Below are 12,818 nucleotides of genomic sequence, written 5' to 3'. Positions count from 1 at the left end.
TTCGGAACCCTTCAGTATAAAAATCAGTAACAACCATAGAGTTAGAAAGTGACCCCAAACTTTTGAGCGATAGTGCATGGGTGTGATGATCATGTGTCAACAAACCTTTGGGTATGCAGTATAGCTTTTTTTTTTAACACTTTTTTTTAAATATCAAAAATAGCATGGTGTATGATTCAGAGGCTTACAAATCTATGAAAGTACAAATGGCATGATAGATGCTTATGAACTAGCAGGTTATATTTATCATTATTCTGTCAGATACGGTATCACAGCATAAATAGTCATGCTCCATAAAAAAAATTTAAAGGTTAAGTATATTTGGCAGTACTGGGTAGTGTTGCTGCCTCACACCTTCAGTGTCTGCAGTTTGATTATGACTTGTGGATTTCCTCCCACTGTTTAACAACATCCAGGTAGGTGAATTGGTTCTACTTACTGATGAGGAATGAAAAACCTTAATGTGAGTCTGACTTGTCAGTTTAACACTTCCAAGAAAGACATAATGACACACGTGATTTTCGCCACTAGGGGGCAGCATGCTGCAAGACTTTTCACCAGCTTTATAACACCTTTATAGAGAATTGCTTTGAGGCACAGCCTGTAAGTTAAAAAAAAATATAATAAAATTTGTTGTAATGGCTTTTTTGGCATATTTTAATAACACAAAAGTTTTGAAACTGTAAATTCTTCTTCTTATGCTAATAATTCGACTAGAGCTTAACATAAACAACCTAAACCAAAAGCAAAGGCTGCAAAACAAACATGAAAGTAATGTATTTTGAAATGCTATGAGTTACCCACAGCACATTTTATTAGCAAAATAGTAGATATTGGTAAGTTTTTTCCCCACCAACGAGAACAGAGACAGTGAGGGACATAGAAAGAGGCACATAAAACTATTACGATTCCTCATAAATAACTAGCAAAAATGTCTACATCACATAATTCACTCATATTTTCTAGCAAGCATAAGACGCAGTTGAATAGTGTGCAATGCACTTGGACCACAAGTTGCTACAGAAATGATTTAACAAGGTCGAAATGCTTCAGTCTTTTTAAAAAGGTTTCCCTTAAGCATCTCCACTTCTTACAAAGTTATGTGTGTTCTTCTCGAAATCATTCCTCATTTCCTCCTCAACATCCCTTCAGTCTCTCTATTGTCACTTCGTAATCAAACTACCGACTAATCAGACATGATGGATGCAAAATCTGCGTAGTCAGTCAGATGCATTCTGGGAAATCTCATCCATCTATAATGTTTCGCAGACAGAGGAGTTTCTCTACACTACTCGTAATATTCAGGCAGCTTTTTTTTCTTACACATACACCGCGAGATCATATCGTCAACTATTTATATATGCTCTCTGTCATCATCAGTCATCATTGGAAAACAGCCCTACGAATGGTATATGAGTACAACATATTAAGGCCTACATCTCTATTTTAGCAGCTTAGATGACAAATTCAAAAGCAGAAAAAAAAAGATGTTCCCAAAAACCTTCAGCATGAGAAACAAAAAAACTGTAATAACCCTTAAGAGCGCCACTATAAATATTCTTTTAAAAACATTTTCCAAAAACAATTACAGTTGTACAAATAATTTACATAAAGATCTTTTTTCCCTGAAACAGTATAAATGTTTAGAGACGATAAATAAAGCGTTTATATAACGGATATGCCGTGTTCGTGGTTGACTTCGCTGCAGCCATACTTCTCCCACCTACTTGCTGTCTGTCTGATTTTTCTTCGCCCTGCGATGAGGTGAACATACAGAATCGTGTTCAGTTAAGAGGAATTTCTTCTGCCAAGTACTCAAAGATAGATAATTGCAATAAACATACAAAACATTGGAAGTTGTCAGTTTGTTATTTTTTTCTCAATCTGCCATTTAAGTGGTGGATAATTCTCATTACAGTAGTGACATGCACCGCTATGACATTACTTCACATATCATATTTATCAGGCACAGTAGCCCCAACACATAAAAAGATGCTGAAAATTACAGGAATAAACCCTGACAGTGCACCTATATGTTGCATGGACATTATAAAATTGCCATTGAGCATGTACAGTACATGATACGTAATATCTTATCCAATAGTACAGTGGTGAGCTAAATTAGAGACAGGAGGTGCTTTTTTCCCCCACCAGGAGATCCCAGTGCACCCTTATAATATTTGTTATTAATCTTGTCATCAGCTTGAACATTCACTGTAATAAAAACTGTAATAATTCAGTAATAATGAAATAATTTAGCCTGTAAACAATTTCAGGTGTGACGTATAGGATCTTGTAGAAAAGCACAACAAATGTCCACCAATAAATAGTAATAAATCCTATTTTCTGTGCATTGTAATTTATATTTTTAAATTTGCAAACTTAAAATTTTTATTTTTGTCAGGATGCGATTTGATTTAACTACCTTACTTTTTTTTATTATTATTATGGTCACTGGTAGTCATGTAAACACATCACTGTTATTATATTATATTATTATTATTATTATTATTATTATTATTATTACTATTATTATTATTATATTATTATTATTTTACTGTTATTATTTCACATTATGCTACAAATAACATTTGAATTTAAAAAGTTAAATTAAATTTAAACTTAACCAATTATTCCAAACAGATACCTTGTTTTAAAACATTTGGAACTCTTTTTCAGGACAGGCATCCTAAAGATTTTTTTATTTTATTTCAGTTTTAGTAATCTTTCAGGACAATATGTGATGTGCTGATGAGTTTTAACCTGATATCATATAGTATTTACTTCTCACTAAATGCAGATTGGTAAAATTAATGTAAAGTCTGAGATAAACACAAACTGCTGTCTCTTGCGCAAGTGTCTGTGTACTGTATTATGCAAGATGTAAAAACAGAGAGATATTAAAATTATCTGGCTTCAGGCATTTTAACAAAAGTATAAAAATGTTTGATATTTAAAACAAACATATTTTGTCAAGTCAAGCAGTTTTTCGAGAGTTGTGTATAAGATGTATAATTGCTAATGAGTTTTACTCACTGATGTAACAGCTGGATCTAGAAAAGCCCACAGTCCTTCAGATTGTTCTTGATGATGACATCAGTGACAGCGTCGAAGACAAACTGCACGTTCTTCGTGTCTGTTGCGCAAGTAAAGTGAGTGTAGATTTCCTTGGTTTCCTTCTTCAGGTTCAGGTTCTCGAACTGACTCTGGATATAGGAGGAGGTTTCATCATACGAGCTCCCGCCTTAGCACAAGAACAGAAGTATGGATGAGAGAGTACCAGACACAATACCACAAAGGCAAAAACTGTGATGTAGCTGCATATCTGACGTAAAGCACTTTTACGAAACCAGTTGGTGCGTACCAGTGTAGTCTGGGAAGCAAATGGTCAGAGGGCTTTTCTTGACTTTCTCTTCAAACAGATCTTTCTTATTGAGGAAGAGGATGATGGAAGTCTCCTCAAACCACTTATTGTTACAGATGCTGTCAAACAGCTTCATGCTCTCATGCATGCGGTTCTGTAGAAGGTGGAATACAAGGTAAGGAATAATACAGCAACTTTATTACTTTACAGTCTTTTTTTTTGACTGTGCTTGAATTGCAAGATCAGAGGATCAAAAAATAAAACTACTCTGCATCGATCCACTACGGAGCAAAACAGAGCAAACAAAAAGCATTCCTCCTAAACTGGTCGGGTACAGGGACTGGAGCCAAAAACCTGAGCAAAAAACTCAAGAAACAGGAACTTTCGGCTTTTGGAAGCAAAATTGAAGAAATTAGGGGTGTCTGGAGACTTTTGAACAGTAGTGTAGAATTAAATTGACCCTACCATTTCCTCATCCTCAGCCAGAACCAGATCGTAGTCACTCATCGAAGCACAGTAAATGATGGCGGTCACCCCCTCGAAGCAGTGAATCCACTTCTTTCTCTCAGATCTCTGGCCGCCCACGTCAAACATCCTGCAAGGATAGAGTTAATAACAATAAAAAATAAGTAATCAAACATTATCGCGGTATAATAAGACCTTAGATCAGCTGGATTAACAGATTTCATAAAAAATATCTTTAAATGAGGATGAGAAATTACATAAACATGCTCAACACCCACATGAGCTATTTTGCGCATGGTACAGTGTAAGGTTTATTACAGTTCATTTTTTACATTTTTTCACTATATTGTTTGATTGAAGGATTATTTATGCTGATATCCTTGCAATCAATTCACCTTTCAAAGATTCCCCTTTTCATTTTACATGTTTTGCACTTGTATGATGCAGGGGTTTCCTTGCTTCCCTAACAGCGTGAATTCCGTCCCCACGTGAGAGCTGTTCATTATCGAATTTGATTTCCACTCCTATTGTGTTAACTTTATTATATTTGTTGCTGTAGCTTCTGATTTATGGTTTAAATCCTAGTCATCCTGGACATTAGCCAGTGCATGAAAAGAGAAAGAGAAGAACGCTGTCAATAAAGAGGCGTAAGGGGGCCAGGATTACAAAGCAAAACTTTGCCTGTTTTTTTTTTTTTAAGTTAAATCTTTAACTTTCTCAGATATTATTGATATAAAACTTTTACGGTTTTAAGTCGTATTGCATCTGAAAGTTTCTTTAAAAACCTTTGTGTCCCTGTCCTTGTGTACACTCAGACGGGATGCTGATTTGGCATGTCTAACTCTACGAACTGTAAATAATACTGTTTTGAAATCCAGACATAAACATAAGGGAATATTAACCCAACACACTGACCCTTCCTGAGTTCATCACACCCAACTTCCAAAATAAATTGCATAGTATATACTATCAACATATTCTTTGTTTGCGCAGATAATACACAAAAACGTCATAGACACACTCACAAAACCTGAAATGCAAGTAGGGCAAACATGCAAATGACATTCTCCACCACAACATTTCAATATTTTTGCTTGATTTATGACTTGGCTGGCTGACATTCCCCAGTTATGATGTAAGTTTAATGTTCGGACTAAAAAGCTCACTTGAAGTGAAGATCCTTGAAGGTGAAATGGGTCTCAACGATACCAGTGGTCTTCACTCTGGTCCTGAGGATGTCCTGTTGATTGGGGACGTAAGTAGCGACCGATATCCTGTCTAGATCATTCAGGTAGCTAGGAAAAAAAAGAAGATGATGGAGGAGATCTACTGTTATTAAAGGAGTAGTATGATCTGGACCTTTCATACAACACTGTTGAATGTAAGCATTCATTCTTGGTCAAATGAACCTGAAATATTCGTCCAATATTTTTGGAACGGAGTGTCCTTTAGAAAAAGTGCATTGTGTGTCTGCACATCAGATGCAAAAGGTGAGGTTTTGCCACATCATAGTTTTCAACACACATCCATGTTATTTGCATTGTTATCTATTTGAATAAAATAGATTTGAATCTCTATAAGGAGCATGCAGAAAGAATAAAAGAATATTAATAAACTGTAATACACAACTCAAATAAGAGAATGCTTCAAGTAGAAACGTGGTATTGACTGAGAACGGCAAGGTGATGTGGTACAAACGAGATTAAGGGGGGGAAAAAATCTAAATTTCCCGTGCACGTTTATTAGTCCAATCTCACTTTAAGAGTTGTGTAAATCTTTTACAGCTTTAATACACTCTCATATAATGCTTTAAAACCTTTGGATGGTGTTTTGCATTACACAAGTGGCAGGAATTATTATTTTAGAGCTGAAAGTTGCCTCCAAACAATTGCAACAGATTAAGTCAGGTATGTATATATATAAAAAAAAAAACACACATATTAAACATAAGGATCAATGCATGTCTGTACCCCTGCTGCAACTGGGAGGTGCTGATTACTTACTCATACTGGCCATGCACCATGTTGTTGTCTCTGTGCTGCTACTGGGCTGTAATCAATTTCACGTGGTGTAGAAACAAAATACCACCATTATGCACTTGCGCTCTAGTCAGTGCTCTGTGGGGATGCATAAACCCTACCCTTAATTATACATCATAACTTACATAACTATGTAAGACTAAAACTTCAGTGAAAGGTTTTTTGTTTGTTTGTTTGTTTTTTAATATATTGTATATTATTACTATAAATAATAAATGCCCAGATTCCCAACAGCATAATAAAATTATTGTTAGGAACTACTATATAGTGTATACCACTATATCTTTATACTCCATCTTACTCTATCTTTATACTGTATGCCACCTATCCTGAGCCTATCCAAGGGGACTTAGGGTACAAGGCCGCCAGCCCATCAGAGGGCACACACAGACACACTCATGCACTCGCACACACACAATCGGGAATTTGTTTGTAATCTGCATGTTTTTGGACTGTGGGAGGAAACCCACCTGGAGTACCTGGAGGAAACCCACCAAGCACAGGGAGAACATGAAACCTCCATGCACACAGACCGGAGTGGAAATCCAATTCTCATCCTTGGAGGTGCGAGGCTGCAGTACTAACCTCTACTCTAGCGTGCACCTAACCATGTTTTTTTTTTTTCTTAATTATTATTATTATATTTATTTCCAATGGCAATATCTGAATATAATAAACAATTGTGCAATATTGTCAAGTGCAATATCAGAGATGCTTAGTTCATTTCTAATTTTAATAGTTATAGTTTTATAGTTATATTGCTTAATCACACTGCTTACACATGCACGATTGTCTCTTTACCTGCTTTTGAATCTCACTTGTATAGTACTCTGATCACCTAGTTTAATACCTGTAAAGTTTTCTAATTATCTTTATCTTTTACTCTTTTTTATTCTATTTTATGCACCATTAGAAACATAAATTAGGAGATGTGTTCTTTGTTCTGTAATGAGTTTATGAATCTCAGCCCTAATGAAAAACACTGAGCAGGGAAAGACTTAAATGTACAGGGGGTTCTCCAGGACCAGGTTTGGGAGCCTGTGCCCTAGAGGCACTGATGCATCAGTTTTTACCCATCGAATGCCTATCTTCTTAGAACATGGGAAAAATGCAAACGAGATCTAGAGACTCACTATGAAGCGGAGTCGTTGAGGTGGTACTCCCTGGAGCGCCCGAAGCATATCTGTACACCACCATCTCCCCACAGGCGTTTAAGGATGCCGGCGAGCTCTGGACTCATTTCGCCCTCATCAGCTGTGCTCGCTAGCGCAAACAACTGCCTTGCATCATCCTGCATTACACACACATATAGCATTATCACCAATCACAATCAAGTCACACTACAGACATTTTTGCAGAGGAAAATCCTGCTTCCTTTATGTGCTCTTATTACTACAGCTCTTGGATGTATTGTAATCGTGCTCTCGCTCTGTTCAGCACTTACAGCACGAGCAGCATCGGCAAAATCGATGTCCAGCCGCTCCATGGCCCTTATGATGATCATCAAGGACTGCGTGGTGTTGCTGTACACCACGGCCCTCAACTGATTGCACTCTTCTTGTGAGTAACCATCCTGGTGGATGATCCTGGGAGAAGCCACAACAATAAAGATAATCATGATATCAAGAACTTTGTAAGTACTTTGTGTTTTTTACAGTATTAAAAGTCAGTTTTTGTGTGCAGGAGGATGACTTACTTCATTTGTTTGACAATTGTACTCTTCCCGGACTCACCAGCACCTGAGAAACAAAACAGAAAGAAACACCTTTTTCACCTTTATTTTCAGCAAAAATGGGATGCAAGGCGCCTTGCACCTCCAGGACCCGGCTTCGATTCCCAGCTAGGCTCGATACCCGTCTCTGTGTGCATGGAGTTTGCATGTTCTCCCTGTGCTTGATGGGTTTCCTTCGGGTACTCCGGTTTCCTCCCACATGTGCGTTCCCAAATTGCCCTTTGTGTGTGAATGGGCCTGTGAGTGTGTGTGTATGTGTGTGGATTGGCACCCAGTACAGGATGTACCCCGCCTTGTGCCCTAAGCTTCCTGGGATAGGCTCCAGGCCCTTGCGACCCTGAATACAGGATAAAGCGGTATAGACGATGAGTGAGTGAGTGAGCTTTTATAAAATATACAAAAATTTTAAGAACATGTATAAAAACCAGGATAAATGTACAATAATTAATAATAAACCACTAATATAAAGGTAAGGCAAGAAAAAAAACTCAGACTTTTGTCACAAATACAGTAGAGGACAGCTCAATACTTTAGGTCTACTCACTAAAACATTTGTCTGGTGTCTAACCTCAACTGTGTTTAATGTAAATATTGCAATTTAGGTCATATCATAGCGGATATTCAGGCCATGCATGCAATTCCAAAGGGAAGGCTTTATAAAAAGGGATAAGATAAATAAAGTGAAATGGAAATCTGATATATGCCTTGAAAGCAACTAGGAAATCCCCTCTGGCATATGAGCACTGAGAATTGAAGTCGCCATATCTGAAAATTTCAAGCAATTTACCAACGATTTGGAGCAGCAATCTGCGTCAGGAGCTGCTTAACATGCAGCTGATCTTCCAACTCAGGGAAAGCTGGATGGGTGTTTACCTGATGAGATTAATTAATCTCAAACTGGCTATAGCGGAATTAAAGAGAAAGCATGCGAAAAGGATTACGCATGCTTCGATATTAAACCTAGAAAAAGATTTACATTGAGTTCAGTGCACAGCCATCAATTAAAATCTTGGTTGATGTCTCATGTGTTTTTGTTGTTTGTCACTCCAGAAACCGACCCAGTCTCCCAGGCATTCTCAGTCTCAATTGAAAGCATTAATTTGTTGTTTCTGATTTATTGCTCAAATGTTGGAAGTTGTAAAATACACAAAGACAAGTGATCACTGGATTAAAGAGAAGCATTGTGTTCCAAATCTAACTTTCCCATAGGCACCTGTATCGAATCTGAAAAGAAAGAAAATAATTATCTGGAAGTTGAAAGTTGATCTTGGCTGACCAAAAAGAACTGAATGTCTTTCACCTTTTCACTTCCAGCAGATCTGAGAACCAGCTGATACTGATGTCTACTAAGCTTGTTTCAATTAGTCACCGCTTCTCCCCAAGTGGCTTTCTTGGCATGGCCTGAAGGGGCTGAATGATCTCTCTCGGTCCCAGAGCACAAACAGCAATTAGGCAAAGTCAGCACCTTACACACATGGCTCGAATAACAACAGCCCCAAACTCTAGGGCTTTCAGGCACACCCACAGCCACATGAGCACTGCTTGAAGTCGAGGAACCTAGCCAGCTTTATTGATGGACTTGAATTTTAGTACAAGAAACTATAAAACTGTGTCGACGTGTCATCATCTTTATCCCACGGTGAAAGCTATTTATCCTTATGGGTGTGGTCTCTTTCAGGATGACTCCGCCCCATCCACAGAACATGGGGAGGTGTCACTAAACGGTTTGAAAATAATGAACATGGTGTAAATGATATGATATGGTATTAGCACTCACCGGCCTGAATACTCATGGGAGATACGTGTCTAACACGCACCGTTTTCCTACACCATCATCTGAAAAAATATCTTTTGAAAGCGCTGTTTTAATTGCTCCAGTAGCAATCTAGAGATTTATAAAATCAAAACTATGGGAGTGTGAAGCTCAGGGAAGCCCTGCACCTAATTAAGAGACTTGATGAGTTTCCTTCTTTAATTTTCAGCAAGTTTGTTTATTGCATTTAATTATTATTTTAATATTAGGCTTTGCAGTAATGACAGAGCATATGTTTAAGAATAAGATCTAAGTTTTATTTAAAAAAAATGGTGAAATGAACTTATTGTATTGTATACAGGCACAATAAACAGCTGGATTTGCTGACAATCCCACAGTGGTATTTGTTCCTGATGCTGGATTCGTAATCAGAAAAAAAAAAAACACAGACGTGGTGAAGCTTCTTACACTGCCAGATTGTAATCAGCATGACGCCCATATACACAGAATGGTACTTTCTTATCCACTGTGGCATTTCACAAGCGCATATAGTTCATTAAGTACTACAATTCAAAAGTACCAATAGCAGCCCACTGTAGAGAACCGAGCCTCTGAGTGAATGTGTGTCCTGACACAATAGTTACACCTTTTGTTTGGTTTACTCCACCTGCCATTTTTACGGTGTTGTAATTTAAGCTGGCTGTTTGGTTACCAGGCAACAATCCAATGTCATAGAGAAGCGCATCCTCCGGCTAAAAGGGGAGAACAGATTTAAAGCAGCCAGCATGCGGGTACTCGGCGAAAGGTTTCGCACCTCTCACCTAAAGTAAATCTGTTGTTCTTCTACAAAATGCCACAGGCATTGAAACAGCTTTTGAAGTACAGTACAGTAGGTCCTCTATTCCCTAAGGGTCAAAAAAAACAATGCAGTTGAGAGTTTTCCATGGCTCTGATGGACAAAATCCAACTGCAGGCAAACCGCTGGCCTTTCTGACAGAGTTATATGATAAGCCATCAGATACCATGACTCTTCTAAGATACAGTAAGAGTTTCACTTTCTGCCACAGGACTTGCCCAGCTCCTCTTACACTCTGCAAAATACTTCAGTCTTTATTGCACTTGCACATGCAGACACAAATAGATGTGTTGTCAGACACATGACCCTACAACAAACAGCCATTAAAGTACACAGCCGCCTGGCTAATTATGCCGCTCCTATGGGGCGTGTGTGTGTGTGTATCTGCCCAACTGGCAAATGAATGAATTCCCAAAGGATCGACAAACATGCTTCCAGCTGTTGAAATTCAAAGACAACTTCAAAGGTATAAAAACCCAGTAGGTGAAGTTGTCGAGCTCACAAAAACTGAATTTATTTCAATTCTTTGAGCTCCACAAGTCATGAGTTAAAATGTTCTATACATAATCCAAGCTATTTCTTTTCACAAAATTAATGTGTGTATTTAAACCGCTCCTTTACATCATTACATTCTAAAGTGAAGGGCATAAATGGAAAGTGATGGATTACATCATTCATAGTAAAAAAAAATAAATAAATAAAAGTTACTAACCCGTACTGTTTTGCCAATGGAGTTCTACATGTAACTTTTTAACTTTACTGTGTTACATATCATTTACATCAAAATGTGGATAAAGTGTCACTTCAAAAAAAGAGTTTGAAGAATATAATTAGACTGTAATTACTGTTTAGCATTAAGATTTAAAGCTAATGTAAAATATACATAGTAATAATGCAAAATATGTGTATGCTTAAGGGAACCAAAAAGGCAACAAGAAATTATACCAGGTAGTACCATTGTGCACTATCACTATGTATATTTTATCTAGAAAGCAGCGGACAGTAACCATGCTGTTTGAGATTTATTCATCATTTAATAATCACAGCTGCTCTGAAAACCATTAATAATAGACAAATAAGGCAACACTCGTTACACATCCAGTATTGAAATAAACATGTCTGTAGATATTTTACTTAGAGATGCTTCTTTTCCTGTTTAGGTGCTTGATACTAGTCACAGTATCAGTTTGTAACTTTATACCCTACATTAATACTGATTCAGCGATTCACAGCCGAAACCCAGCTGCTGTGCGGATATTAAAATGAAAATAAAAATTGCTATGTTTAATGGTACAATAAGTAGGTCTAACTTAAATTTATTGTAAATAATGCTAAACAGAAAATAAAACATTTATTAAAGTGTCACGTAACCAAAACCGCATTAATGTTTGTCTTTAACCCTTAAAACTCAAGCAGCACAGGTCTTTGAACCACAACTAGGAAATTGAACCACTTGCTTGCTACCAGGATTATTTGAAGAATTTTTCTGAGGTATATCCAAAATACGCACACACACACACACACACAAACCCAGAGAAAAATATGTTTATTTTCTTTATGGGCTTCCGATCACTTCTTTACAGACTAAACAAAGTGGCTTTTACAGTTTAGACTGTATTAAAACATATAGACATGAACATTAAACAGACTTTCCTTAAAAGTTAATCAGTTTTACTCATGAATAATTCAGGAACTGATTAATATAAGATTCAAGTTGTTTAAGTCACATCTACATTTCAACAAGAGAATTAAAAGTAGAAAAACAGCCTATTTGCTCAACAAGGTGAAGTTACTTTTAAAGTTTTATGCTCATGCAGAGCACAGGTTGTTGGATGAGTCCCAAATTACTCCGTCCTCCCTACACAAGAACACTACGTAGGGTATAAATAACAACAAGATGTAGTGCACTGAATATCCAGTTTCGATTAGATAAAAAAAAATTAAAAAATGAAATTGCATTCGAATTTACTTATAGAATAGTCTATTACATAAGGCTGGAGTTGTTTTTAACGAAGTTAAAGTCTAATGTTGCTTTCGAAGTGAAGCTACTTACCCAGGAGAAGCAGTTTGACCTCGCGCGCGGCTCTTTCTCCTTCGTCCTTTAAGTTCTTGTCGATCATCCGGCTCCTGTCATTGGCCGCTCTATCGCCACTGCTCGCTGTGCAGCCCATCTTCCAGGCGTCTGACTTTTTTTTTTATAAACAAACTAACAAACAAAAACGCTGGTTTAAACAGAAGTTAAAAATAAAACATGCGCAAGTTTGGTGCCGACAGCACTCGACAGTGCGGGTTAATCTAACGCATTTCTCTACATAATCATTTAAATGACCGGGAACAGAGAAAAACCCCGTGTGTTTCTCTCACTGTGTGTGTGTGATGAATGAATCAAACACAGCTTCCTGCTCTTCTCATAAGCGTGTCCGCCCCCCCCCCCCCCCCCCCGTCTCTCTCTCTCTCTCTCTCTCTGTCTCTCTGTGTCTCTCTCTCTCTCTCTCTGTCTCTCTCTCTCTGTCTCTCTCTCTGTCTCTCTGTGTCTCTCTCTGTCAAGATTCAAGATTCAAAGGTGCTTTATTGGCATGACTAATATTTACATTCGTATTGCCGAAGCT

At 37.5% G+C, this 12,818-nt stretch overlaps 1 protein-coding gene across 1 annotated transcript; it reads right to left on the bottom strand.

The window, feature by feature from the left end:
* Positions 1 to 715: 715 nt before the first annotated feature.
* gnaia (guanine nucleotide binding protein (G protein), alpha inhibiting activity polypeptide a) lies at positions 716 to 12,567 on the bottom strand. The gene is made up of 9 exons (XM_053506139.1): positions 12,263 to 12,567; positions 7,565 to 7,607; positions 7,313 to 7,454; positions 7,002 to 7,159; positions 4,996 to 5,124; positions 3,830 to 3,959; positions 3,365 to 3,518; positions 3,037 to 3,244; positions 716 to 1,754 (listed from the first exon to the last, which is right to left on the bottom strand). Exons 1-8 carry the CDS (start codon positions 12,378 to 12,380, stop codon positions 3,054 to 3,056), a joined length of 1,065 nt encoding a protein of 354 aa, XP_053362114.1. The 5' UTR covers positions 12,381 to 12,567; the 3' UTR covers positions 716 to 1,754; positions 3,037 to 3,053.
* Positions 12,568 to 12,818: the final 251 nt, after the last annotated feature.

Source organism: Clarias gariepinus, chromosome 10 (assembly GCF_024256425.1).
Source record: "Clarias gariepinus isolate MV-2021 ecotype Netherlands chromosome 10, CGAR_prim_01v2, whole genome shotgun sequence".
Lineage (NCBI taxonomy): Eukaryota > Metazoa > Chordata > Actinopteri > Siluriformes > Clariidae > Clarias > Clarias gariepinus.
This window is presented reverse-complemented; position numbering and strand designations above follow the sequence as displayed.

Bases quoted from the DNA above. Each gene is read 5' to 3' on its own strand.
- gnaia (XM_053506139.1), bottom strand. From the start codon at position 12,380: ATGGGCTGCACAGCGAGCAGTGGCGATAGAGCGGCCAATGACAGGAGC. The intron at 7,608-12,262 runs GTAAGTAGCTTC...TTTGTTTCTCAG, and splicing joins GGTCAAACTGCTTCTCCTGG to GTGCTGGTGAGTCCGGGAAG. The intron at 7,160-7,312 runs GTAAGTGCTGAA...TGTGTAATGCAG, and splicing joins TTGCCGATGCTGCTCGTGCT to GATGATGCAAGGCAGTTGTT.